The sequence below is a fragment of the Apiospora marii genome, assembly GCF_038362585.1.
Source record: "Apiospora marii strain CBS 49790 chromosome Unknown utg000002l_segment0_segment0, whole genome shotgun sequence".
Taxonomy (NCBI): domain Eukaryota; kingdom Fungi; phylum Ascomycota; class Sordariomycetes; order Amphisphaeriales; family Apiosporaceae; genus Apiospora; species Apiospora marii.
In genome coordinates, this window is record NW_027117373.1 from 4,511,949 (window position 1) to 4,536,258 (window position 24,310).

At 53.9% G+C, this 24,310-nt stretch overlaps 9 protein-coding genes across 9 annotated transcripts; 3 read left to right on the plus strand and 6 right to left on the minus strand.

Moving 5' to 3' along the window:
• Positions 1 to 336: 336 nt before the first annotated feature.
• On the plus strand, positions 337 to 4,440 carry PG985_003114 (pyridoxal-dependent decarboxylase conserved domain protein; the record flags this gene model as incomplete). The annotated part of the gene is made up of 11 exons (XM_066822883.1): positions 337 to 561; positions 632 to 771; positions 847 to 1,021; positions 1,184 to 1,541; positions 1,602 to 1,754; positions 1,826 to 2,340; positions 2,411 to 2,989; positions 3,090 to 3,585; positions 3,663 to 3,928; positions 4,001 to 4,225; positions 4,279 to 4,440. The coding sequence occupies 11 exons, from the start codon at positions 337 to 339 to the stop codon at positions 4,438 to 4,440; spliced, it is 3,294 nt and encodes a 1,097-aa protein (XP_066690315.1).
• Positions 4,441 to 4,679: 239 nt separating this feature from the next.
• Positions 4,680 to 6,596, minus strand: PG985_003115 (uncharacterized protein; the record flags this gene model as incomplete). Its single annotated transcript, XM_066822884.1, has 3 exons — positions 4,680 to 6,173; positions 6,230 to 6,337; positions 6,396 to 6,596. 3 exons carry the CDS (start codon positions 6,594 to 6,596, stop codon positions 4,680 to 4,682), a joined length of 1,803 nt encoding a protein of 600 aa, XP_066690316.1.
• Positions 6,597 to 7,655: 1,059 nt separating this feature from the next.
• PG985_003116 (uncharacterized protein) lies at positions 7,656 to 10,240 on the minus strand (the record flags this gene model as incomplete). The annotated part of the gene is made up of 3 exons (XM_066822885.1): positions 7,656 to 8,509; positions 8,563 to 8,641; positions 8,690 to 10,240. 3 exons carry the CDS (start codon positions 10,238 to 10,240, stop codon positions 7,656 to 7,658), a joined length of 2,484 nt encoding a protein of 827 aa, XP_066690317.1.
• Positions 10,241 to 11,936: 1,696 nt separating this feature from the next.
• PG985_003117 (uncharacterized protein) lies at positions 11,937 to 12,485 on the minus strand (the record flags this gene model as incomplete). The annotated part of the gene is made up of 2 exons (XM_066822886.1): positions 11,937 to 12,399; positions 12,466 to 12,485. The coding sequence occupies 2 exons, from the start codon at positions 12,483 to 12,485 to the stop codon at positions 11,937 to 11,939; spliced, it is 483 nt and encodes a 160-aa protein (XP_066690318.1).
• A 1,289-nt stretch (positions 12,486 to 13,774) lies between these two features.
• Positions 13,775 to 15,550, plus strand: PG985_003118 (diacylglycerol kinase catalytic domain-containing protein; the record flags this gene model as incomplete). The annotated part of the gene is made up of 3 exons (XM_066822887.1): positions 13,775 to 13,910; positions 14,039 to 15,120; positions 15,173 to 15,550. The coding sequence occupies 3 exons, from the start codon at positions 13,775 to 13,777 to the stop codon at positions 15,548 to 15,550; spliced, it is 1,596 nt and encodes a 531-aa protein (XP_066690319.1).
• A 370-nt stretch (positions 15,551 to 15,920) lies between these two features.
• Positions 15,921 to 16,845, minus strand: PG985_003119 (ribosomal RNA-processing protein 1; the record flags this gene model as incomplete). Its single annotated transcript, XM_066822888.1, has 2 exons — positions 15,921 to 16,690; positions 16,794 to 16,845. The coding sequence occupies 2 exons, from the start codon at positions 16,843 to 16,845 to the stop codon at positions 15,921 to 15,923; spliced, it is 822 nt and encodes a 273-aa protein (XP_066690320.1).
• A 1,343-nt stretch (positions 16,846 to 18,188) lies between these two features.
• PG985_003120 (uncharacterized protein) lies at positions 18,189 to 18,476 on the plus strand (the record flags this gene model as incomplete). Its single annotated transcript, XM_066822889.1, has 1 exon — positions 18,189 to 18,476. One exon carries the CDS (start codon positions 18,189 to 18,191, stop codon positions 18,474 to 18,476), a length of 288 nt encoding a protein of 95 aa, XP_066690321.1.
• A 602-nt stretch (positions 18,477 to 19,078) lies between these two features.
• On the minus strand, positions 19,079 to 20,643 carry PG985_003121 (uncharacterized protein; the record flags this gene model as incomplete). Its single annotated transcript, XM_066822890.1, has 5 exons — positions 19,079 to 19,614; positions 19,673 to 19,745; positions 19,801 to 19,822; positions 19,885 to 20,527; positions 20,589 to 20,643. The coding sequence occupies 5 exons, from the start codon at positions 20,641 to 20,643 to the stop codon at positions 19,079 to 19,081; spliced, it is 1,329 nt and encodes a 442-aa protein (XP_066690322.1).
• A 748-nt stretch (positions 20,644 to 21,391) lies between these two features.
• On the minus strand, positions 21,392 to 22,973 carry PG985_003122 (uncharacterized protein; the record flags this gene model as incomplete). Its single annotated transcript, XM_066822891.1, has 3 exons — positions 21,392 to 21,583; positions 21,652 to 22,398; positions 22,488 to 22,973. Coding segments are annotated over 3 exons (1,425 nt in total), but the record flags the coding sequence as incomplete, so codon positions are not given.
• Between the last annotated feature and the right edge of the window lie 1,337 nt (positions 22,974 to 24,310).

The following is a 24,310-nucleotide window of genomic DNA, read 5'->3' on the forward strand; positions in this document are numbered from 1 at the left end:
CGAAGCCAGCTAAGTTCTAAGATCTCGGAAAGGTAGGTCAGTAAGACAACTGATACAACCGTTGTGAGACATGCATTTCCTAACGGGCCGTATGCAACGGACAAGGAAACGATCAAATGAGAATTGGATTCCAAGCAGCACCTCGATCAGGAGTAAAGCCCGTAGGTGTAGCCTCTTATAGTGTGTCATACGCCCCTTGCAACTGCCGTCGGCAATCCTTGTTTTCTTTTTGTCAAAGGGAGTCCGAGGAGAACAACGATGCACCTCTATTTAAACGCCCTAAGTTCCCTGCCCCAATGTAGTCTCAAATCCGCTTCCATGCTGTACCAATCCATCATGGGATCCACAAAGGATGATTACAACGAGCCTGGCCGTTCTCGGGACAGATCCGAGAACAACGTTTACCATACGACGGCCAGCCACGAAGACAAGTCCCACCAGGTCATCTCTTCCTACTTCATTGGGCCCCAGGCCGAGAACTTGGGCTACTTCAAGGAGAACATACACGCCATCTTGGACGAGCTCGAGAAGGCTAGGCATGCCTATTTCCCGGAAGACGGAGTGTGTATATACATATCGAACAAGCTCGATCATTGCACTGGGTGGGATTATACTAACCCCTGCGATATAGAGATTCATCAGCCACAGGACGCAGCAGACGGAGGGTTTTATTCGGTCCAAGGATAAGCTCAAGAATGCGGTGCGAAAGGTGTCCAACATCATTGCCAGAGCCAGCATTCCGTTCTGGTCTCCTCGGTACCAGGCTCACATGTAGGTCATCGCCCGATACTACATTAAACCACATGTTGCTGATGGTGAACACAATTCTGGGTGTACCGACATGAGTATGGCATCACTATTAGGCTATTTTATGACCATGCTGTACAATCCCAACAACGTCGCCATTGAAGCCAGCCCCGTATCAACTGTGGCCGAGATCGAAGTTGGGGAGCAGCTGTGTGAGCTCTTCGGCTACAATACCCAAGAGGACAACCCCGAGGCTCCTACGGCTTGGGGCCATGTGACCTGCGATGGGACAGTGGCCAACCTCGAGTCTATGTGGTAAGATTGCAAGATCCCTGATGGAAATCAATGATACGTGCTTACTTGCAGCTTCATGTAGGGTCGGTATGTACCCAGCACGAATACACCCAACTATATTGCATTTGAAGACTTACCATAGACCCAAGCACGGAACTTGAAGTTCTACCCACCCGCACTACGCAAAGCCTTCGATCCAGATCAGAAGCTCCACTTCCTCTCCGAGGAGTTCCATGTTGAGACTTGCAAGGGAGAGCGCAAGCTGTTCGCCCGCCTCTCGAACTGGGAGCTGCTCAACCTGAAGCCCTCCGACATTCTGGACCTTCCGGACCGGCTATACCAAGAGCACGGCGTGTCGAACGCGTTTCTTTCGGAGATCATGAAGAAGTTCACTATCCAGTCCACGGGAAAAGACGAGCTGGAGAGGGAGTTGGGCTTGACGAAGCCATGCCAGTATATGCTGGCAAACACCCGGCACTACTCTTGGCCCAAGGGAGCTGGTAAGCCTAAGATATCTCTGTAATGGCTTTGATGAAGACTAATAATATGTACCACAATAGCCATTTGTGGCTTGGGCTCCGACAACGTGGTTGGCATCCCCGTGGACCTTGAGGCGCGTCTCGACTTGGATGAGCTCGAGAAGCGACTGAGGCGCAATCTGGAAGAGAAACAGCCCGTACTGGCAGTTGTGGGAATCATGGGCTCGACAGAAGGTGAGAGAAAGCCATATTCGCCGCAAGACCCCTCTTATTATCGTCTAGCTGACCCCGAGGATCGTGAAAAGAGGGCGCCGTTGATCGACTGAGAGGCATCCTAGCCCTGCGCAAGCAATTCCAAACCGAGGGCCTCTCATTCCTGATCCACGCCGACGCCGCCTGGGGCGGCTACTTCTGCTCTATGCTGCCTCGAAATTACCAGCCCGGGGACCGCACCAACCTGCCCACCGAGCTGGGCGCGGGCGACGGCTTTGTCCCCGACGCGAGCCTGCGCGTCGAGACCCAGGAGGACCTGTACGCCATGCGCTTCGTCGACTCCATCACCGTCGACCCCCACAAGGCGGGCTACATCCCGTACCCGGCCAGCGGCCTCTGCTATCGCGACGGGCGCATGCGCTTCCTGGTCACTTGGACGGCACCGGTGCTGTCGCGGGGCTCGGTCACGAGTATTGGCATCTACGGCGTCGAGGGGAGTAAGCCCGGTGCGGCGGCTATGTCGACGTGGCTTGCCAACAAGACTATTGGCCTCAATCCGGAGGGCTACGGCGCCTTATTGGGAGAGGTCACATGGACTTGCACGAGGGTAACAATGATCCGAAACTCCTCTGCTAGTATATTATAAGGCCGCTGACTTGATCATGCCCAACCCATAGTTATCGGCAGAATGGGCTTCCCTGACGAACTCGCAAAGCCCCTTTCACTGCGTCCCCTTCAACATGCTCCCCTCGGAGCTGAGCAAACACACGAGCGAAGAAAAGGTCCAGGCCGAAAAGGCCCGCATCCGCACCGACATCATCACCAAGACCAACGCCGAGATCGTGGCCGAGGACCGGCACCGGCGCGACGAGGACAAGGCGATGCGGCTCATGCGGGCGCTGGGCTCGGACCTCAACATCAACGCCTTCGCGCTCAACTTCCGCCACGAGGACGGGACCCTCAACGACGACCTCGAGGAGGCCAACTACCTGATGCAGCGCGTCGTCGGGGCCCTGTCCGTCGAGAGCCCCGATGACCGGCCCGCCGATATCCCGCTCTTCCTCACGTCGACCGAGTTCTCGGACGAGCTGTACGGCGAGTGCAAGAAGCACTTTGTCCGGCGGCTCGGCCTCGCGCCCAGCGCGCAGGACTTGATGGTGCTGCGCAACGTCGTCATGTCTCCGTTCCCGACCGACCAGAACTTCATTCGCAAGCTGGCCACCACCTTTTACGATGTTGTCGCGAAGGAGACCGAGGTCTGCCCCTTTTTCTTTTTCTTTTTTCTTATTTTCCATTTGCTCTTCCCAATATCCGAATTTCCACGTGGGACTCAGACTGACGACGAACACCACGCAGGTTGTCCGCCAGCGCAACAAGACGGCCCCCGTCGTCCACAGGTTCCTCATCCAGGGGATAACCAAGATCTACCTGGTGCACCTGCCCATGTTCCACGAGGCCAACCACCGCCAGCAGCTCATCGTCGCGGCCCGCTTCGACGCGGCCGCCAAGGCCAAGTACGACGCCATGAAGCGGGCGAACCCGACGGAGCCCCTGATCCTGGTCACGAAGCAGAAGGTCCTGCTCCGGGACGTTGTGGAGCGCTCCGGCCGGCTCCAGGGGCAGATAATGACTAATGCGTCGTACGTCTCCCATTCTGACCGTCCTAACACCCAGCAGGAACATATGTGCAGTTCACAGGAGCAGACACTGATGAAAAGAATGGACAGTGGCATCGTTCTCCAGGATCTAGAGGTGTCCTTGGAGACGAAGATTGTGAGCCGACCACTCAACTCCAAGTGGCGTCTCGAGAAGTATCCGGATACTTATATGCCATTCTACCTCTATGGCACTGGTAAGTCTTCGTCGTCTCTATATTCCTGGATAGTTCAGGTCGCGGGTGTGATTTAGCCACTAACAAGACACCCCCAGCGAGCGAAGCCTACATCGACCACATCATCGTCCGCGCGCCCAACACGCAACTGTCGGCGGGGCGCTGCAAACTCGATTTCTACCAGGAAGTCGCGGAGGATATCTGGGAGCATAACTTGGTCCTGCTCATGGAAAATGTCCGCGAGGAGCCCATGCAGCCATTTCCACCCAACAGCGAGATCGGCAGCAAGAACGGCGCCATCGTCGCCCACGAAAGCTACCGCGTGGACACGGAGAAAGCGGCGACGCAAAAGATTAATCCCAAAGTGAGTAGTAGCAGTAGTATTTGTGCGGTAAAGGATCGGGTTCAAAGCCGGCATGCTAAACAGACCCAACAGAACGGCCTCCCCGCCCCAAAACACGACCCCTACAAGGACTCCATAACCCGCCCCCGGGGCGAGCCAAACGGCATCCAGCCCGACGGCAACGGGCACCGAACCCAAGCCCACGAGGAAGACGGCGCGCCGCGACCACACACCGCGGCCCGGGTGGTGACCTCGGAGACCCGAAGCGGCTCCGCGCGCGGATCCCAGTTCTTCTTCCGGCCCGGCGCGATATTCAAGGTCAGCGTCTGGAGGGACCGGGGCGGTCGGACAGCGAGACCTTTGACATCCAGAAGCTGGCGACGCCGGAGAACTTTGTCGGCCGGGGCACCCTGACGCTCGGGGACAGCGTGTTCGTCGATAGCGAGGCGATGAATGCGGACCGCTTCAGAAAGGTCGAGAATATCAACGAGTGGCGACACGAGTTTAATCAAATTGGCAAGGAGATGGTGTAAAACTGGGCAGCTGGTCCTGAAAATTCGTACTTCTTTCCCCCTTATTTCCAATTACTTCACAGGATGCGGGAATAGCGTTGATACATGGTAAAATTTGGTATAAATAGCAACCAACGTCAACCAACGTCGAGAGTAGAACGCCTAGAGTACAATTGAACTAATCATTTGATCATGAAATTCATCGCTGAAACCGGAACCGAGTTTTCCCTGTCGAATATGGCCATTTCCTCCTTTTTTGTTTAGACCTCGTTGCTGGGGTAGGCGACCTTGGTCGTCGAGTTGAACTCCTCCTTCATCGTCCGCACGCTCACGAACCTCGTCAGGAAGTTGGCGCTTCCGGCCTTGTCGTTGGTGCCGGACGCGCGAGCGCCACCGAACGGCTGCTGGCCGACGACAGCACCCGTGCTCTTGCAGTTGATGTAGAAGTTGCCGGCCGAGTTGCGCAGAGCCTCCTCGGCGGTGCGGATGGCTTGCCTGTCCTGGGCGAAGACAGATCCCGTCAGGCCGTACTCGCCCGTCGAGTCGACAACCTTGCAGATCTCTTCGAAGGCCTTGGGACCAGCATCATCGTAAACGTGGACGCAGAGGACGGGACCAAAGAGCTCAGTGGACAGGAGTTTGTGGTTGGGGTTGGTAGTGGCGTAGACGGTGGGGTGGATGAAGTAGCCCTTGCTGTCGTCGTATTTACCTCCCACAACAAGCTCCAGGTCTTTGTCGTTCTTGGCATCATCAATCACGCCCGAGAGCTTCTTGAAGCTGTTGGCGTGGATAACGGGTCCGTTGAAGTTCTCGGGCTGCAACGGCTCGCCGATCTTCAGGGCCTCGACCTCGGCTGCAAGCTGTGACTTGAACTCGGGCCACAGAGACTTGGGTACATAGGCACGGCTGGTAGCGCTGCACTTCTGTCCCTGGAACTCGAATGCGCCACGGACGGTCTGCACGGCAGCGTTTCGAACCTCGGCGGTGTTGTGGATCAAGTGGAAGTTCTTGCCACCAGTCTCGCCCACAATACGGGGGTAGCTCTTGTATCGGCCCTCGGAGGTGCCTTGGCCGATCTGGCCAAACAGCTTACGGAAAATGGCGGTGCTTCCAGTGTAGTGCAGAGAAGCAAAGTCCTTGTGGGCAAGAATCGTCTTGGTAACCTCCTCAGGCGGGCCCGGCACGAATTGGATGACGTTCGGCGGCAGACCGGCCTCGAGGAGAATCTTGTAGAGCAGCCAGTTGGATGCGATGGCGAAATCGGACGGCTTCCAAACGACGACGTTGCCGAGAAGAGCGGGGGCACCAACAAGGTTACCTGCGATAGCAGTGAAGTTGAAGGGGCTGATGGCATACACGAAACCCTCGAGCGGCCTGTACTCGACACGGTTCCAGACACCCGGGGAGTTGTGCTGGGGCTGCTCGGCATAGAGTTCCTCGGCGTACGCAACGTTGAATCGGAAGAAGTCGGCCAGCTCAGCTGCCGCATCGATCTCAGCCTGCCAGGCGTTCTTGCCCTGTCCCAACATGGTAGCGGCCATGATCTCATATCGGTATTTGCCAGAGATCAAGTCTGCCGCCTTGAGGAAGACAGCAGCCCGGTCGGCGAAAGGCAAAGCCTCCCATGCGGGCTTGGCTGCAAGAGCGGCCTCAATGGCGTTGTTGACATCTGAAGGGCTAGCAAGGGAGTATGAAGCCACAGTTTGCGAATGGTCTGAGGGGTTCTGCTGTGTGGCGGTTTGCGAAGATTTGATCTGAGAGGATATTAGAGGGGCTGGTTTTAGCATAGCCAATGGGAAGTATAGCATACCTCTTTACCTCCAATGCAGAGAGGCACCTCTAGCGGCAGGCTCCTCTTCATGGTTTCGTAGGAAGCCGTGAGGCCTTCCCGCTGTGATGAGCCCTTGGCATAATGGTGCTATAGCAAATGGTAAGTATGATTATGCCAATGCCCTAGAATTGGTCGTGCCACTTACGTTGGGCTCGTTGAAGACCTTGGGGGTCTGGAAAGTTGCCAGTTGGACGAGTCTTGGGCTGCTGGTGCTCAAGGTTCTGGTGGACGTGATCGCGGAGGGGATCTGTCGGCGCAGGCCGCATCTGGATGTCACTTGCAATCTGGAGGTCGACTGCAGCGCTCTCACGGCTTGAAGGTTGGGAGATCCTCGTAGCCCCGCCATGATGGTGGATGTGAGTAGAGGGACGGTGGAGAACTTGGAATGAATCCGTAGGTCCAAGAGACACTCGTACAACGCGCGAAAGACAGCACAATAAAACGAGATAGATGTGTTACAACGATAGAAATTGAATCTTCCCTTTCTTCTCTGCAAATCCCGAATATCATATACAGGATCAAGGCCGCTTTTGAATGCAGTGTGAAGATAGTACTAGAAGCGTTGAACGGCAGGGAGCGCGCTTTGTCTCGGCATTGTGCGGGGCGCCGACAGTCCATTGGGAATTGGCCAATGACGCTATCCGGGTCCAGACTGATAACCACTGTGGGGTAAGCCAATTGCAGCCGAGCTCGGGATATATGCTGCAGCACCATGATCCGGCAGCCTGAGCCTGCAGTTCTATACGATTCAGCGCCTCCTATCATCGGACCCGTACCTCGTGCATTGGACCCTCAAGTTCCCTCCAGGCGCCAAGCAACTGTCCACGTTCGGCCTGAGTCGGTACACGGCAAGGCGGGCGAGTAGGATTTCTGCCATGTGGAGCAAACTACACTTTTAGCTCCTCAAGTGTGAAGATAAAGGAGTCGTCTGAAATCCAAGCAAGCTGGCACCAATGTCGTCTATTACGGTTGCTTACAGCCTGCAATCGTAAATCGACGGGCTTTCTTCCTGGTCATGCTGATCGAATGATGGGATTTATATTTTGTGACTTTGCCTTGTAGGGGTGCCATACAAGACTATTGTAGTCAGCGTTTAGCATTACATGCAAAAGGGGGCAGGTGGGCAGGTCGTCGTGTATAATACCCCCCCCCGGAGTCCCACATCATTACTCTAACTACAATCAAAAACCAAACAACACATGAATCGGGCATCGCCCTTCAGTACTCTCTCTGCTAGAACTGGGTATCATCTACTTCTCTGCCCCCGCAGTCTTTCAAACTTTCAGAACTGCTGAGAATCATACAACACCATAAACCCCCGATGACTATCGCGTCTTCTTGGATAACAAGCGCAGTACAAGCATCTCAAATACCAATGCTGTACACGCTTCAACCAACGCCTGCACTATTGACTAGCCCTGCGGACTGACGGTGCTGCGCTTCCAGTGGGCTGGGTGCCAGGCCTCGCGGTGCCTGCCTTGGATACGTGGGAACGGATAGAACGAGCCTTGTGGCTGGCGTACTTCCCAGCCTCGTAGTTCAGCGCTGGGATTGTCAGGCCATAAGGCTGTGTGCGACCTTCCGCATTGTGCTGGTCAATCTCGACACAAATGCTGCAATCAAGTGATCCATCATTGCTCTTGCCATGCGTCTCAAGGCTAGCTGCTTTGTGCTCAGTTCCTGCGCCGGATTCTCCTTTGTGCAGGAAAGTATGGCCATCCTTCCCCTCGAACTCGTTTCCGGTGGCAGCGGTAGCTTGTGCTTCCACGTCACCGTTGGCTGTTGCTCCGCGGTTGTTGGGCGAATTCTCAGTGATGATGGCAAAGTTTCGACTCGGCATTGTGACGTGGTTCGAGCTGGCCGTCTTGTTGGTGTCGCCAGGGTCTTTGTTGAAGAGGTTCATCAGGGTCTCATCCGTGTCATGGTTGAGGTGATGAATCTTGTTGCGTTTCGCCAGCAGATTGGCAATCGCATTGGGCGGTGGCTTGTTGACTATAGCCGACGAGACGACATTGACAATGTATCGATGGTCTTCCTCGGCAGGAATATGCAGCTTCGGGTTGGAATAGAATCGGCCCAAAGCAGCGAGATGGACGTCACCTCCCAGGATGGTGACTCGGACTGAGTGCTCCGCGGCAACAGTTTGCAGGCGCTCGATGAATGTATTTCGCTCCTTCTTGTGAGTTTTTGCCGTGTAATGGTCGTCCAAGTCATCAAGCAAATCGACGCTTCCGTCGAAATGGTTAAACACACCACCACCTTTCGAGACCTGTTAGTCTCGGGCGCGATCATGGTCTAGGATATTTACTCACCAAAACCGAAACGTCTGTTGAGGAACTTGATCGGTGCAATCAGTGGGCTCGAGAAGATGTTCTCCAACCAAGTGAGGCGCTATACATGGTCAGCAGGGTGTCGGTGCGATGGGCACGAGAGACTCACAGGATACGCAATAGGGATTCCGAGAAGGACGATCAGATGTTTGAATCCTTGACCAGACTCTTCGGCGTCGGTGAGTTCCTGTCGGAGACGATCGAATATCATATCGTACGTCTCGGGGTAGTTGACCTGATGACGGGTTCGCTCCGTACGAGCATCGACGCCTACAAAGGCGATTCTGGATCCCAATCGGGCAAACATGTTCATAGAATGTTCAGCAACATAAGGACCCGGCTTTTTGCCAATGATATATCCTTGTTCGGTGCCAAGAGTTTGCTTGGCAACAAATGTGCCCTTCAGCTGAGCGTGGTCGGCATTATCGCCCGCCTCCATCGTCTGTGGCGCATCTGTGGTGTAGGTCGAAGACGGGGGAGCAAGATGGTGCTGAAAGAGCAGGTAGTATTTGTGGGCGGTACCACCAATGCCACGGAAAACATCGCACAGCATGAAGTCGTTGACGTAGGATCCGAACCCATCAATAATGTCGTGATCGTCCCATATGTTCAGCGCCGGGATTTGCCCATTAGCTGTCGCAAAAGGCTCGGTTGAGTACCATCGGATATAGTTGTTGAGGTAGTAGTCATCACAGGCTTTCCGCAGTGACTCCGGGAAGGGGTAGTCTCTCCGCGCCTTCGGATTTCCAATGTCCGTCCAAGCTCGAAGAGGGCCATCAACTCGAATCCCGTCGTTGTAAATTTGGTCACCGCCGCCAATCATGACGTGGAAGGGGTTCTCAGCATGACGGCGTTGGACATCGTTCCACAGCGCCGCGCCACTCCATGCATCCTCATCGGTTCCCACGCTGAAGCCGTTGCACGAGTGAAACATAATGCGCATCGACTCGCTGGCAGCAGGCACGAAGAAGTAATTGACCTTAGGCTTCGTCGTGCTCGCGTATCGTACATCGGCAATCGAGTAGGCCCACTTAGTCTCGGTATCGTGAACATCGCAAGTAAGAGGGAATTGCCAAAATGTGTTCCGAGGATCAGAATACAGACAGTTGCCCGTAACATCCGTTCCGTGGTCACTCCTAATGCCGTTTGCGTTGTTTGCCAAGGCCGACTCGGCACCGTTCGCCTCTGCGCCCTCTCCTGTAAGACCCTGTTGCACATTGTGGGCTGCCTCGACGCGGCCAAGGTTGAGAACAGGTTTGAATTCTTGCGTCTTGCCTCCTCCTCTTGTAACGATGAGAGCGCTACCATACCAGACACCGTTTTCCATATGCCGGAAGTTGATCAGGGGACCGCAAACGACCTCCTTGCCATCGTTGGTCGCGGCAGTACCCACAGCGCCATCGTTGGCACCATTAGTGTCGCCGATCACGATGGGCTTGAAATTGCCCGTGCCCTGCGTCGACGGCCGGTCTCCTTCAACCCTCGACTTGTTGAGAAAGCCGCTCAGGTCGTGGGTATCGGCGCTCGCAAGTTGGGCATCTCGGGGCACAACGTGGCGGTGGAACGAAGACGACTCTTGGTGACGCCACTGGCTCGCAGACGCGTACTGGCTCGACGGGTCGGCCTCGGCAAGGGGATCCCTGTCGGCATGCGACGACATCTTGAGCGTCGCGAATGTCAAAAAGAGGTCGCACGGTAAACAACTGAGCGTTCGAAGAAGGTGCTCCTGGTAGAAAATTCACTGAACGAGAGACGGTCGGCCAGACGCGAACGGCGGCTTGAACTGTTGTCGCGCAGCAGAGTTGCCAAGTTGATTACGTTGCTAGCAGCTGTAATCGGTAACCGTTGCGGTGATCAGCAACTTGGACGGCTTAGCTGTCCAGATTCCGAAATCACTGCAGTAATCACTTGGGAAGAGTAATTGGGAAGCGGTAAGATTGGACAAGGCCAAGGGGCAGAGGGCGTGCCGTATATATCGACAAGACGTATGCCAAGACCGCAATACCTGGGCGATTCAGACAGGGGAGCTTCAAAAACTTGGCTAAAAGGTACCAGAGCCAGTCGGGCCGCATACAAAAATAATCTGCTGTTACTAAGGGATACCCGAAAAAGATTGCTTCAAAAGAATGCAGATGAGGAAATCACAGGCAAAATGTCACGAAGAAGGAAAAGAAAACATAACGCCAGGCAATACTGCCAAGACGTCGCAATCGCAATTGGATGTTCCCTTTGAGTCTCCCGATGGGCCGTCACCATAGAGACCGGCCAAGGAGAAAGAAGAAACATGATGGAGTTGGTTTCCCATGGCCAGCAAACCAAACCCCCATGCCTATCATCCCTCCCCTGTCCGTTTGGCCCAGAAGAAGTGGGCTGGTCAGAAGGCTGGTGGGTTCCGGGTATGTGGCCACAGCTTCCTCGAATCCTCTGCAATCTTGGAAAAGCAAGCACGCCTCAACTAATTGTTTTCATGCAGCATTCCGTACAGTCGGACTGATATGCAACTCCGTACGCTCCAGGCACATCCTGGCGACTTGATCGCGAAGCAGTAGTTAATTCAACCGTCTGATCATATTTCGTCCCATCATCTCTTGACCGATGACCTTATCGACTTTGGACAAAACAAGACTTGGCTCAGCCGAGATCGATCTGAATCATGTGTATCACTCTACGTCAGGTAGCGGCGGTTGAGGTAGCGGCGGTTGCACGAGAGCTGGATCCTCCAGCTGCAGCTACTGTACTGTAGTAGTACTGTTGTGCCGTAGGCTATACTTACCACGCATGATCCTTGCTTGGCTCTGCAAAGTCTAGCCTAGTTGACAGCCAAGACGGTTTGAGCGGCATCCTTGTCCTTGGAAGCTTGATTTGAGACGAACGGTTTCTTTTGTTTCAATTGACTTTGATGCGCAGAGCTGTGCGATGGGATTTGCTAAGTTAGCCAGATGACCAAATCGATATTTATCGTTGGTCGCTGGTAGAAAAAAGCGGAAATGGCCTGCATTGGGCCAGGCGAACGTCAGTTTGGACACGAAGTAGTCAAGTTCTCCGTGTGACCAGAATATTAATTTGAGACATGGAAAGGATGGTGCATACATATATGTCATCTGCCCCCAAACCTCGGTGGAAGAGCTCACGATATTCAAAGACATGTTTTGAGACCTTTGGTCTTATTACATCAACCATAACCCCGCGACTGATGCTACTCTCGGCTCCCACCCCGCTTACCGGAGACGGATCCGAGCTGTTCCTCGATAGTAACGGTGTATATGTTTCGGAGTTTCTTGGTGGTTTCCGACCGTTGAAAACCGACCCGAAGCATGGCCGACCACGTAGGATATGTTTTTTCAAATGGCGATGCCCTAGGCCGTCACTTCTTTCCCCATAATCAAGTCCCATGTCGGTATCTTTGTGGAATCGAAGTTCTTACCGAACCGTTCATTGGAATGTTTCTTCTCAACATAGCCCATGGCAGTGTTCCTTATCGTAACCCAGTCCGTCGCAGATGAGCCGAGAGCCGTCGGGTCTGATGCAAGGGCATCTACTGCTTCCTTCACCCATCCAACGCAGTTCCATCCTGTTACACTTGGCCGGATGGGTACACCACGGAAGATCTCTTGAAGCCGGCCCTCGTCCTTGACTTTCGCAATCAGTATGCGGACAAGCAGCCCGTTCACCGGGGCCATGGGAACCTCCGTTTCCTCGTACTGCCACATAGAACCGACGACTCCATTCTGAGACCCGACGAAGTTTTTGACGTGGAACTTGGTGCCCATACTCTCTTCCAGCTCCTCCTTTGGTCCGACAATAAAAGACCAATGATACCTACATACATTGCCATCAGTTTCCGTTTTAAGCCAGAAGTCAGTAGCCGCGTAGCGCTCAACATACCTATCCTCGAATTGGGGCATCGTTGGGGCACCCCCTCGCGCAAACAGGGCGACGTACAGCCGCGGTTTGTTCGAAGGCATCAGGCGTGTGACAAGCCGAGGTTTGAGTGCTCAGCGAACCAACCATGAAATCTCCCAGAGGCATTTAGAGTTGGCTAACAACGGAAAACAGACCCAAAACGGCGTTCTGTGATGGCGAACGTTCTACCAACAACCAGGTTTGCTTTGTTGCATTGCGTACTCCGTACGGCCACGCATTTAACCCCTGAGCATATGATTGGGTGTTTGGGTGCTAGACGCCCGGCAGCAGTCACACACCTCTGATCTATCCTATGCCTACTGCCACGCCTGCGAGAAGCACAAAAGCTCAAAACTACAGCCAAGCCAGTATTACCACGTGAATATAACTTATTGGGTCTCCTATAAACCATAAAATATTAATTGAACATTAACCTGAAAGCGACCAAGTATTAACTGGCCTCACAGCACACCCATATGTATGGTTTGGTCAAGAGTAATGCTCTTTCCAATTGATGGCAGCTAATCGCACTATCATTTCCAATCAGATGCAAGGGATTTGGGGGGTCAAAAGATATGACCGTAGCGAAACATCCCCTTCCTACTTCTCAGGCCATACCCTAAGTATGCGGAATATACAATGGCTGCTGCCAACTAACAGGTTGCCGCGACGACACCAATGGAGTTATCCTCTGATATACCTTATGTAGGAATTTTAAAATAGACGGTGAGGGAATCAGGAGGCGATATTCACCCGTCATGACCTGACCAGATCCGATGCAAGTGTCGATTTGCTTGCCCACCTCCGGCTGCCGGCTGCGACTAGTAGCCGGGGTAGGAAGCGGTGGGACACATGAACACCTGCACTGCACTGGGGAGTATTGGAATGTTGGCCCACTGGAACATGGAATTTGCGGGCCCCGGTCCTTCCGCCGCAGCCAAAGTGCTTTTTGGTGCTTCACCTCCAGTTCTCTACTGCCGCATTTCGATTTGCTAGACGAGTCCATTGATTAATGCATTTACCGTCTTGCTTTTAAGACATGCCCTTGCACATATAGCATTACCGATCTGGAGTTGCACTGTTGTCGTCGTCGCGTTGCAGCTCTTCCCTCTCTCTTTTCTTCCAAATAGTCACTCGTTACGTGTAATAGACCAACCATCCTCTCCTGCACTGCTTGTCGCGACAACATTTTGCTGTACAGTAGCACCGGTCGTTTGACTCGACTTACTTCCTCCACAGTAACCACAAACAACCACATTAAACGGCCGTGTGAAACTCTGTTTTTGGAGGCATGGCCACTACGCGACCAAGCGCGAGTGAGGACGCAGCTCTTCTTGCGCCTCCAACATCAACTGCTCCGCTGGGCCAGCAGGCTGGTTCTGCCCACCCCGAAGCTGGAATCAAGGACGTGCTAGCCCTCGGCCCAGGTGTGTCGCTGACTTTCAAAGGCGACGACTTGGTGATAAAGGGCAAGTCACACCAAAAGCCAACGAAACGCGCTGGCTAGCAAGCCAGATAGCAGCAACAGCCTGACTGACTTCGCCAGCTTGAACAGATAAAACCCTTACGAAACGACAACGATCAAAGATATGTGGCATACCTATCGGCGCCTCGCCTTCCGAGTACGTCGTCCCATTCTATAACGTTCTCTGGGCCGAGCTCCTTGGAAACGCCATCTTTGTCGACATTGCGACCGTGTCGAAGAAGAACACCCGCCCTCTGAAGCTCACGTTTGCTATCCACGATGTCTCCGAAGCCGCCATCACCCCATGGATCGAAGAGCTACTGAACCGCGCATACGGCGGTGCGCAAAGGCGGAAGCGAGCGAAGGTACTGGTCAACCCGCACGCCGGTCCGGGAGGCGCGGTCAAAATTTGGGAGAACGAGGTGAAGCCGATTTTTGACTCGGCGCGCATGGCACTTGATATTGTCCACACCACATATTCGGGAGAGGCAGTCGGCCTCTGCCAAGAGCTCAACGTCGATGACTACGACATAATTATCCCCTGTTCTGGCGACGGGTTACCACACGAAGTTTTTAACGGTCTGGGCAAGCGGCCTGACGCGCGCCGCGCGCTGCAACAGCTTGCCGTGGCGCATATACCTTGCGGTAGCGGGAACGGCATGAGTTGCAACCTAAACGGAACATACGTCCCCAGTTTATCTGCTCTGGCAATCGTCAAGGGAGTTCGGACGCCTATGGATCTGGTGAGTCTCTCGCAAGGGGACAACAGGATCCTGAGTTTCCTGAGCCAGTCGCTAGGTATCATCGCGGAGGCCGATCTGGGCACAGAGAATATGCGCTGGATGGGTGCCGCTCGATTCGATGTCGGTGTTGTGCAAAGGATCTTCGCGAAGAAGACTTACCCTTGCGAAATCTCGGTCAAGGTCGAGCTGTCAGACAAGGAGGAAATCAAAAGCCATTACAAGAAGGAGCATGAGAGCGTTGACCATATGGTACGTAAGGAGGCCATGTCAAGCGGTCGTGCTGGGTCGACCGAGGATGACTCGATGTCGACCTCTGCGGAGAGTGGAGATGGTCTTCCGCCCCTAAAATATGGAACCATCAAGGACAAAGTGCCCAGTGACTGGGAAACTGTCACTCTCGAGAATCTAGGGAACTTCTACTGCGGAAATGTAAGCTCTCCTTGTCGGTACTTCCTTCGATTCTGTACTAACAAATTTCCAGATGGCCTGGATGGCGCCCAATGCCAACTTCTTTTCCGCGGCCTGCGCCAACGATGGCCTTATGGACCTCGTCACCAACGACGGCAACATTTCTCCTTTGAAATACTTGGACCTAATGACCTCCGTTGAATCCGGCCAGTTCTTCGACAAACCCGCCACTTCATACAAGAAAGTGGTGGCGTACCGCATCACGCCGCGCTCAAAGGAAGGCTACATCAGCGTGGATGGCGAACGCGTGCCCTTCGAGCCATTCCAGGCCGAAGTGCACCAAGGCCTCGCCACGGTGATTTCCAAAAACGGAAAATACGAGGCCCCCGGACCCCTGGGCTGGGAAAACGCCGGTGTGGCAGCTAAGGACGCGGCGGCGGCGGCGGCCTAGTATCATCGCCTTCGACAGAGTGCTCGCATGCCTTTTGCTATTGTAAAGCTAAGAAGACTTAGAAAGAGAAGGACGACAGACGTGATACCCCTTATAGAACATGCTTGATGGGAAAAGAAGACGTTTTCTTGTTTTCACCAAGCCTGTACTTTTACCTCCCCCTTTTTTTTCAATGGGCTTTACATTTTCCATACATAGTACGGTTGAGAACAGCGTTTGTAAACAGATTCTAATACTAGATCGGAAAAGTGTGTCGCATTTGCATGGATATCTAGACCTCGTGACCTGGAACTCCTGAAACTCCTGACCCAATTCACATGAAAGAAGAGCCGGCCGATACTCTTATGAGGTATGTGTATTCCGGCAACACTTAGTCGTCGAAGCCACCCCAGCCATCCTTTTCTCCGGCATCCTTCGCCTCATCGTCGTCGCCGTCCTCGCCCATCTCCTCGTCCTCGGCCGTCTTCTCGTTCCAGGGCAGCCGCTCGTCCGAGAGCCCCTCCTTGGCCCGCGCACGGACGGGCTTGCTGGGGCTCTTGAGCTGCTTCTCGACGACGGCCTTGACGCCCTGCAGGAAGGCGGCGTCGGCCTCGGTGGCGTCCTCGCCCGTCATGCCCAGCTTCTCCGCCTCGTCGACCCAGATGTCCAGGACGTGCAGTCGGAGGCCGACCGAGACCTTGGACAGGTCGCCCGTCTCCTCGATGGGCCACTCGCGCAGGAGCGCCAGCATGGCGTCGGCCCTAGTCTCCTTGGTATTGGTCTTGCTGCTCTTCTTGCTGCCCTTCTTGCCGCCACTGCTCCCCCCCTCGCGCGCCCAGGCGAAGCTGGCGCCCAGCACCCGACGCACGAGCAGCATGAACTTCTCCATGCGCAGGACGTCGATGCTCGTCCACTCGCGGCTCAGCGTCTCCCAGAAGGCGCGCAGGAAGGGGACGACGGCGTCGTCGGGCAGGATGCCCAGCAGCGCCGCCAGCTCGGCGCACAGGTTCTGCTGCGGGATCGGCCGGTCCGCCATCCAGAGCGCGTAGAACAGGCCCTTCCACAGCTTCAGGTGCTCGAGGGGCGTCAGGGTCCGCGTCGTCGTCGACGCCGTCAGGAAGGTGCGCAGGGTCGTCAGGGCGTCGGTGCGGACTTTGCGTTCTGTTTGTTTGAGCATTTCGTTAGTACTTGTTTTCTTTTTTAGACTTGTCTTGTTTGCAAGGCAAAGGGCTGGTTTCCAATGGGCATGGTAAGTAGGACTTACCGCTCGAGGCGAGGTTTTTTATAAAGGGCATGCTCCTCTCGTCGGAGGCCATTTTGACGGTTTGGGCGGATTGGCCGAAAAGAAGTAGGTAAAAGAGGAAAAATTGTTGGCTCGTGCCTTGGAAATTGAGTCTCCAGTCAGACGGAGTATGTCAGAAACGAGGCTCTGTATAGAATATCGCCCTGTTTTGGGGGAATTATTTGCGCAGAATCTGTATTATTCGTTTGCGATTCACTGTTCGTGCTTCTTGGTGCAGTCGCTGGATATTATTTTGCTGCGAGATGCATCTCAAAAATTTCGGCCCCGCTTAGCTAGACTTACGGAACCTTTTCCGCGACCACGACCCTGCGCTCTAAGCCAGCCCGCTAGACTTCCAGATTACCTTATGCATCTTTGCAGACACTCTTCAATTCTGAATATCTGGTGCGTAAGAAGTACACAGGCCTGCTATAAGTTATTGATGTATGCAGTCATACTTTGGGCAGAAATCAATGTCTAATATTTGAAGTGCATCATCAGCAGAGATCAAAAAGTTAATTGCATATGCCATTCCCATAATGGCAACCTAACATCGTCTTCGTTTTCGAAGCAAAGGTTGCCCTGGCATAGCGGGGTCAAACCATCCGCCCACCGATACCCACCAAAGTATCAATCTCCAACCTGGACGAGGTTAGAGAAGCTTCTCCGGCTGGGCATCCGCTATAGGTTATCATAAGCAGCAAGTCTTACATCTAAACATACAAGGCAAGATGGCCGAGCGGTCTAAGGCGCTACGTTCAGGTGAACTTTCCATAGTTTAACGAGTATCGTAGTCAGGAAACTGGCGTGGGTTCGAATCCCACTCTTGTCATAGATTTTCTTTTTCCCAATCGGCACTTTTGATCTCTTTTTGCATCTTCTCTCTTTTATTTTGATGTTGTTCTTTATGCCATTTCCATCTAGTCTCATGAATGGACTTTATAATCTCATGGTTTCTTTGTGTGTGCACACTTGAATTACGTATGATTATTAAGGAGATCCGGAGCCCGTCGTTTCGTCATGATAGCCACTGCTATTGATGTGTTTACAGAATGGAGTAATATGCTGCGAGCGTTCGTGTTGCTTCGGACACCGACTTTTGTTTACCACGTTCATATCTTTTAGAGAACTCCACTCCGTCCCAAATGTGAAGGCATATGCCAGACCGTTCAACCAAACTTCCGTACACAATGGTTCTTGCAGCTCTGTCGGCTAAGAAAGAGAGGGGGGCATCAATGGGCATCAATGAAAGAGGCCTGGTGCAATCCTTCCGGCGGCCATATTACACGCAACCCGCCTGGCCTGATTCCCAGTATTGATGACACCCTATGAGCCACTGAGAACCTGGTAAAAGCCACACAAACAAAGACAACAAGCATGTCGAGATCGGAAGTCGAGGCTTGGGTCGAGGCTTGGCTGGAACAGGTCGAGGAGCAGTTCCTCGACACTCACGAGGAACCACCGCCGCCCGTTCCCCCGCGCAATCCGCTTCGGTTAGTCAAAACGCAAGAACAGAACTCCTCCGTCTCATCAGCCAATAACCCATCTGACGAAAAGAAGAAGGCGCCGCAGGAGTCAACGGAGGCCACAACTGACCACACAACCACCAAGGTCGAACAACCGGACCAGAGAAAGAGAGCCCAGGACACGAGAACAAGGACATGATCATGACTCCTCACAGATTCCTATAGTATTGACGGACTGTCGTGGTATGAAGTACAATATCTCTTGACCAGCTCTGGTAAACCAAAAGACAAACCCCTTCATCACATACGCAAGCTTATCTCCTCCCGAGACTCGTGGGCCTTAAGAGGCAGCAGTCAGTGACCCCGTGACCTCCGGAACTCCTTCGCCTATAACACGGCCTAACCCGGAGATGCATCCGTGTAGCAGCTGTCCCTCCCACTGGGAAAATAACATGATGATACCCGTGTTCCGAATAGACTCGTTAACCTTGAACATGCCTCTGTTGAGCATACCTGATACGTGTGTGCGACTACCCCATCGTCTCATAGGTGCTTTAATTGGCTATCATCGCAGGTCGAATGGGAGTCCAGGCTACGAGTATCAAACGTCATTGTGATGCCCAAAGTAGAGGTTGTGACTCATTTGGACATGCGTCTACAAGTTTCACGGTAGGGGATGGCTTTCGCGATATGTACATGTATTATCAAGGAAGGTTACAAGAAACCCACCAAGTAATACCATTTTCTGACACATATTTCCACACTATGTGTACCACAATGTCCCATCTATCCAAGACTCTCTCACTTCTTCGACAAGAGGTAAATCTCGCCCTCAGCACTGTTATCGCTACCAACGAACAAGCCCCGGCCCCTCGGGTCCCACGAAGCCGCCGTCAGGCGGAAGCAGTTGCTCATAGTAAGCCCATTCGCCGTGCAGCCGGCCGGGTTCTGAGCGGAGAAGATGTCCGAGTAGCCCTGGGTGCTGTCGGCGGCCGCGACGGGGTCGTAGCTGCCGTCGCTCTTCTTGGTGAAGGGGATCTGGACGACCTTGAACCCCGTGGGGGGCTGGCGGTCCCAGCTGCCGTGGAAGGTCACGTACATGTTGGCCGCGTCGGCGTCGAAGGCGTTCCAGATGGGCGCGCTGTGGGCCTGGAAGGTGAGGCGCGGCAGCGTCGCGTTCTTGTCGCAGTCGGCGTCCCGGAAGCTGTTGCTCGGCGCCTGCACGAAGTGGCTGCCCGTCTTGAGCGCCGTGTTGTCCGTGAAGGCCGACTTGTCCCACACGGCGAAGCAGGTCGGGTAGCCGTACCAGGCGTTGCGGGTCTTGAGCGGGTCACCGACTGGACAAAATGTTAGACTGTACTCGGACAGGATCCGAGGAGTAAAGTAGTCACTCACAGTAGTTCAGTTTCTCTGCTGGGTTGTCCTTGTGGATGTCCTTTGCCTGGCCATTGACAGTTCGCCGGAGGTCCTACACGCCATTCAGTTAGTGCTGGCATTCGCTCAAAGACGTCGTGTCTACCTACATCGCCGCTGTTTTCCACGCCCCTAGACAAGATGGTATTAGCTGGCGGCCAACAAGGTATCAGATGGGGCCACATTGTACTTACCAGAGCCCACCGGCAGGATCGGTGATGAAACCGATTTCGTTGCGTAGCCCGTAGGCGACCACCTCTCCTCCGGTGTTGTAGCTGTATCCGTTGGCGGGCGCTTTGCTCATGTCAAATATCTTGATAAGAGCCCGGCCGCTCGCCATATTCGACGCCTGCTGGTCCAGGTTCGACGTGCTCCCCGTCTGCAATAGGACCATGTTGGGCTGCGACGGCACGACCAGCAAGTTGCGCGTCGAGTGGATGCCGGAGACCATGCCATTGACAACGGTCTTCTGGCCGCTCACCTTGCGGGTGGCCGGGTCGTAGGCCCACTGGTAGGCCATGCGCTCCGTGCTGGCGTAGAGGGTCTTGCCGTCCGGCGTGATGGCGAGGCCGTGGTTGAGCTGGCCCATGGCGATCAGCGTGCTGCTGCTGTTGATGCACCCGTTCGCGCCGAAGGTGTGCACCGAGATGCCCTTGCCGTTCTCTGCAACGAGCATCTGGCCCAAGGGGTCCCAGACAATCGTCCGGACCTGCCGCAGGTTGCCAGCTATCTTGACGACGCTCCATCCCGAGGCCAGAGTATACGAGTATCGCATCTGAGAGACGCCGCTGCAAGTGGTCGGCAAAGGCAAGGGGTCGAGTTGTGCCTTGACGTGGCCTACTCATGGTATTAGACAGGCTCGCAACTAAAGGGGATAAAGGCAGTTCTCGTCACTTACCCACTCCCGCCAGGAGTAGAGCCACTGCACTGGAAAGTACCTTGGTCAGAAGCATGATGAACACTCAAGCCGTGAACAATTGAATCAGCTGCGATGACAGTAGAGCTTTCTGAAATCTACTGGATCAGAGCTCCGCGTGAAGAGGGAAGTGATATAGTAAATCCATCGAGTGCTAAGCCGGAACAGTCTGCCCCGTAATGACATGCTTGGATTTGGAGGTACATGGCCTTTGATTGCCAAGAGTGGTGATATCCGGCAGAGCTTTTGTATCCTGACCAATACGGCCGGCAAGTGACCAAACAGTCACTTATATTGCCCTGTTGGAGCGGGGCGGGGGATGCCGGCATTTGGGGGTCCCTCGTGGTTGCAATCTATACACAACACCCGATTGGCCGGGTTCATATGATTTGACAGGATCCTACACTCCTGTTCCCACCTTGGCACTAATGTCGTAATGCCTGTCTTGATTTTAATGCAACAATTCGCCCCTTTTCTCCGTTCTGCCCAGACAGGCAAAAAGGATCAAATTATACATGTCCAAATTAGGAGCTGTGTATGTTGCCTGGCTGCATAACAAACGTCAGCCTTATCGTCAACTTAGAAATAGTTGCTGCCACTGTGGTATGGCTAGTGTTTCGTCATTGAAACAGGACGTACGCTGTACATATCCTTTCAAATTCCAGTGGCGATACCTATATATCTCGTTCAGAGTTGATGTGATCAATCAGTCTTTCCCGCTGTCTTTCCTTCACTGGCAAGCATCCGCATGCTCCCGCCAGCTTCTCCGGATGTAGAAGATGACCTCTACGGATATAGACGAAGGAAGTGTAGCAGCAACTCGCCACACCTGCGGCGCCGATGGAACAGAGAGCCGGGATCACGAATTGCTCCGGGCGGAAGAACACTACCGTCAGTGCATAAGAAAGTAGCTCAAACCCATTCTGCCAGGCCGCCTCCACTGATGAGAAGGTGCCTCTTATGTCCGCCTCGACGTCCTGGAAACCGTATGACACGAATTAGCTGCTTTGTTCTCTCAAATGGAGAGTTTATGATGGGACCTTACCTCTTGTACGATAATCTGTGTGCAGAGATCGAACCCTCTCAAACCTATTCGGCTCAGAATCGTGCCGCCGACCATACCGGTTGCCGCGAAAACCGGATCGTCGTCGCGGTAGGTGATGAAAACAGCCATGCCGGCCACCAGCATAGTGATCTGCAGGGTGCTAAACCACAGCCCTGCTCTGACGGGGCCGACCGAGCTCATCAGCCATGGACCTAGCCAGGTGGCCATCACTTCGAACACAACGCCCAGAGTCCTCGCGGCACCAACCTTGGTCGAGTCGTAGCCCGAGGCGAGCAGGAAGGTGACCATCTGACTGCCGAAGCTGAGGACGGTCAAGTAGAGCAGCGCGCAAGCCATGGATGGAAGGACAGCACGATGACGGAAGTAGAGGCGGAAGTCGGCGAAGGACTTGTTGAAAATGGCTTGGACGCGTTTCCAGGGTGTTAGAACGGAGTTGTCGGTACTGCTGGTGTCAATTGCTGCATTCGGCTGACTGGCGACTTGCGGCCTAGTTTTGGGCACCTGTAGCCCGTCCACCTGCTGATAAACCCGAGCGATGGCGAAGTATTCTACAACGACAGACGTGAGGCTCATACCCAGATTGATCCATATCGCCAGCTCAGTTGAGACTCCTACTAGCAAGGCGATGAAGAGAGGGCCAAGTAGCTTGCAGAACAGATCAATACGCCGCATTTGGGCATTCAGCGATCGTAGAGCTGCCTCATCGTTGCCGGCTATGACGATTACCTGTGGACGAGGCACACGCAATGTTTAGCTTTTGATACTTGGAATGGAAGATGCTTAGTGAAAGTCGAATTGAGCTGTAAGATACGCACCCAGTCCTTCTCTATCGAAATCAAATTCAAGGTGGAACATAGTTTCTCGATGCAAGCCAGGAAGGCCAGAAGGGCCAGCAAACCCGCCTCTCCGTGGGATCCCAGCGACCCGCGCAGGACAAGGAGAATAAAGATGGCACACGATAGAGCCACGGCAAGACGCTCGCCAACGATCGAGACCCTGACGACCTGCAGGCGGTCGCCATGGTCGATGTAATGCCCCACGGCAGGCGCAAAGACTATTGCGGCCAGCCCTCTAGCGATGGCATAGACGGACATGGGCAGCAGAGTGCCCGGGAAGATTGCTGCGAGGTAGAGGACGGCGCCAAACTGGAAAAGGCGTGAGTTCCACGCCGACAAGATATGCGACACATAGAGGGCCCGGGCAATGCCCGGCAGGACCTCTCCTTGTTGTCGCTGCTGCCTGTCGTCGCTGCCGTTGCTCCTCTGCCCATCGTCGAGCAGCGGCGTCTGGTCATTGGCCATAATTGAGTTGAGCAAATTGAATGTTTATTTCGATTGTTCGATTGTTGACTGTCCAGCTGGTTCGTTTATGACTCTTCTCGTCTGGTTTGTGACTCTTCTTATCGAGGGCGAGGAAGTTGGAAAGGTTGAAGCCTGGATGCCCCGCAGTGGATCGGGTCATGTATTGGCTGTTGCGTTGCTGAACCATTCTCACGACACGCTCTATACTCCCGAGACGAAAAGCCAACCACGTATGTCCAGTATACGTCGAAACTTTCATCTCTTCTGACTCAAAAACCATCTCTATACCTTCGTATTCCCTATTAGAGTTTTTTATTAGGGAGTCATATTCCATATCGACCCGACGGGCCATGGGCTCCCAGAGACGAAACTCTATTTTCCAAAACATATAAAAGCCCCCCCTTCCTCCAGACAAATTGCAATTCCTCTCTCCTAATTATTCTTTCTTTCTTTCATTCTATATGACTATATTCTTCAATTGCTGCCAGTCCTTCATTCGCATGTGAGTTCCAAGTCCAAGCTCCAAGACTATAAACTGTGAGCGTCCGCAATGACAATAAACTAACGCTCCCCTTCCCCTTCCCCTTCCCTTTCACACCACTCCCTTTCACTTCCTTCTCCTTCACTTCACTTCCTTCTCTTTCCTTTCGCTTCACTCCCCTTTACTTCACCTCATCTCACTCCCATTCCCTTCACTTTCCTCCCCTTCCCTTTCGCTTCACTTCCTTTTCCATTCCCCTTCACTTCATTTCCTTCCCCTCCCTTTCGCCTCACTCTCTTTCACTTCACTTTCATCCCCTTTCCCTTCACTGCTTCCATCCCCCCTTCCCGGTCCAGGCCGCATGACGTTAAACTGTGGGCATGTCCGCAACGACATTCAAAACTATCGCACCCTCCGCCCGCCCTTCCCCTTCCCCTTCCCCTTCCCCTTCCCCTTCCCCTTCCCTTTCCCCTTCCCTTTCCCTTTCCCTTTCCCTTCCCCTTACCTTCCCTTTCCCTTTCCCCCTTCTCTTTCTCCCTTCCCTTTTCCCCATCACCCCCCTTCAGTCCAAACTCCATGACTTGAGAAAAACTGTGAGTCATCCGCAACGATGCGAAACTAGTATACCTTCCCCCTCAGAGTCCAAGCTCCAAGACTATAAACTGCGAGCGTCCGCGATGACAATAAACTAGCGCCCACCCATCCGTCCGCCCCTCCCCTGCCCCTTCCCCTCCGCCCTTCCCATCCCCATCCCCTTTCCCATCCCCTTCACCCTCCCCACCACCCCTCCAGTCCAAGCACCAAGACTATGAGAAAAACTGTGATGCCATCCGCAACGATGCGAAACTAGTATACC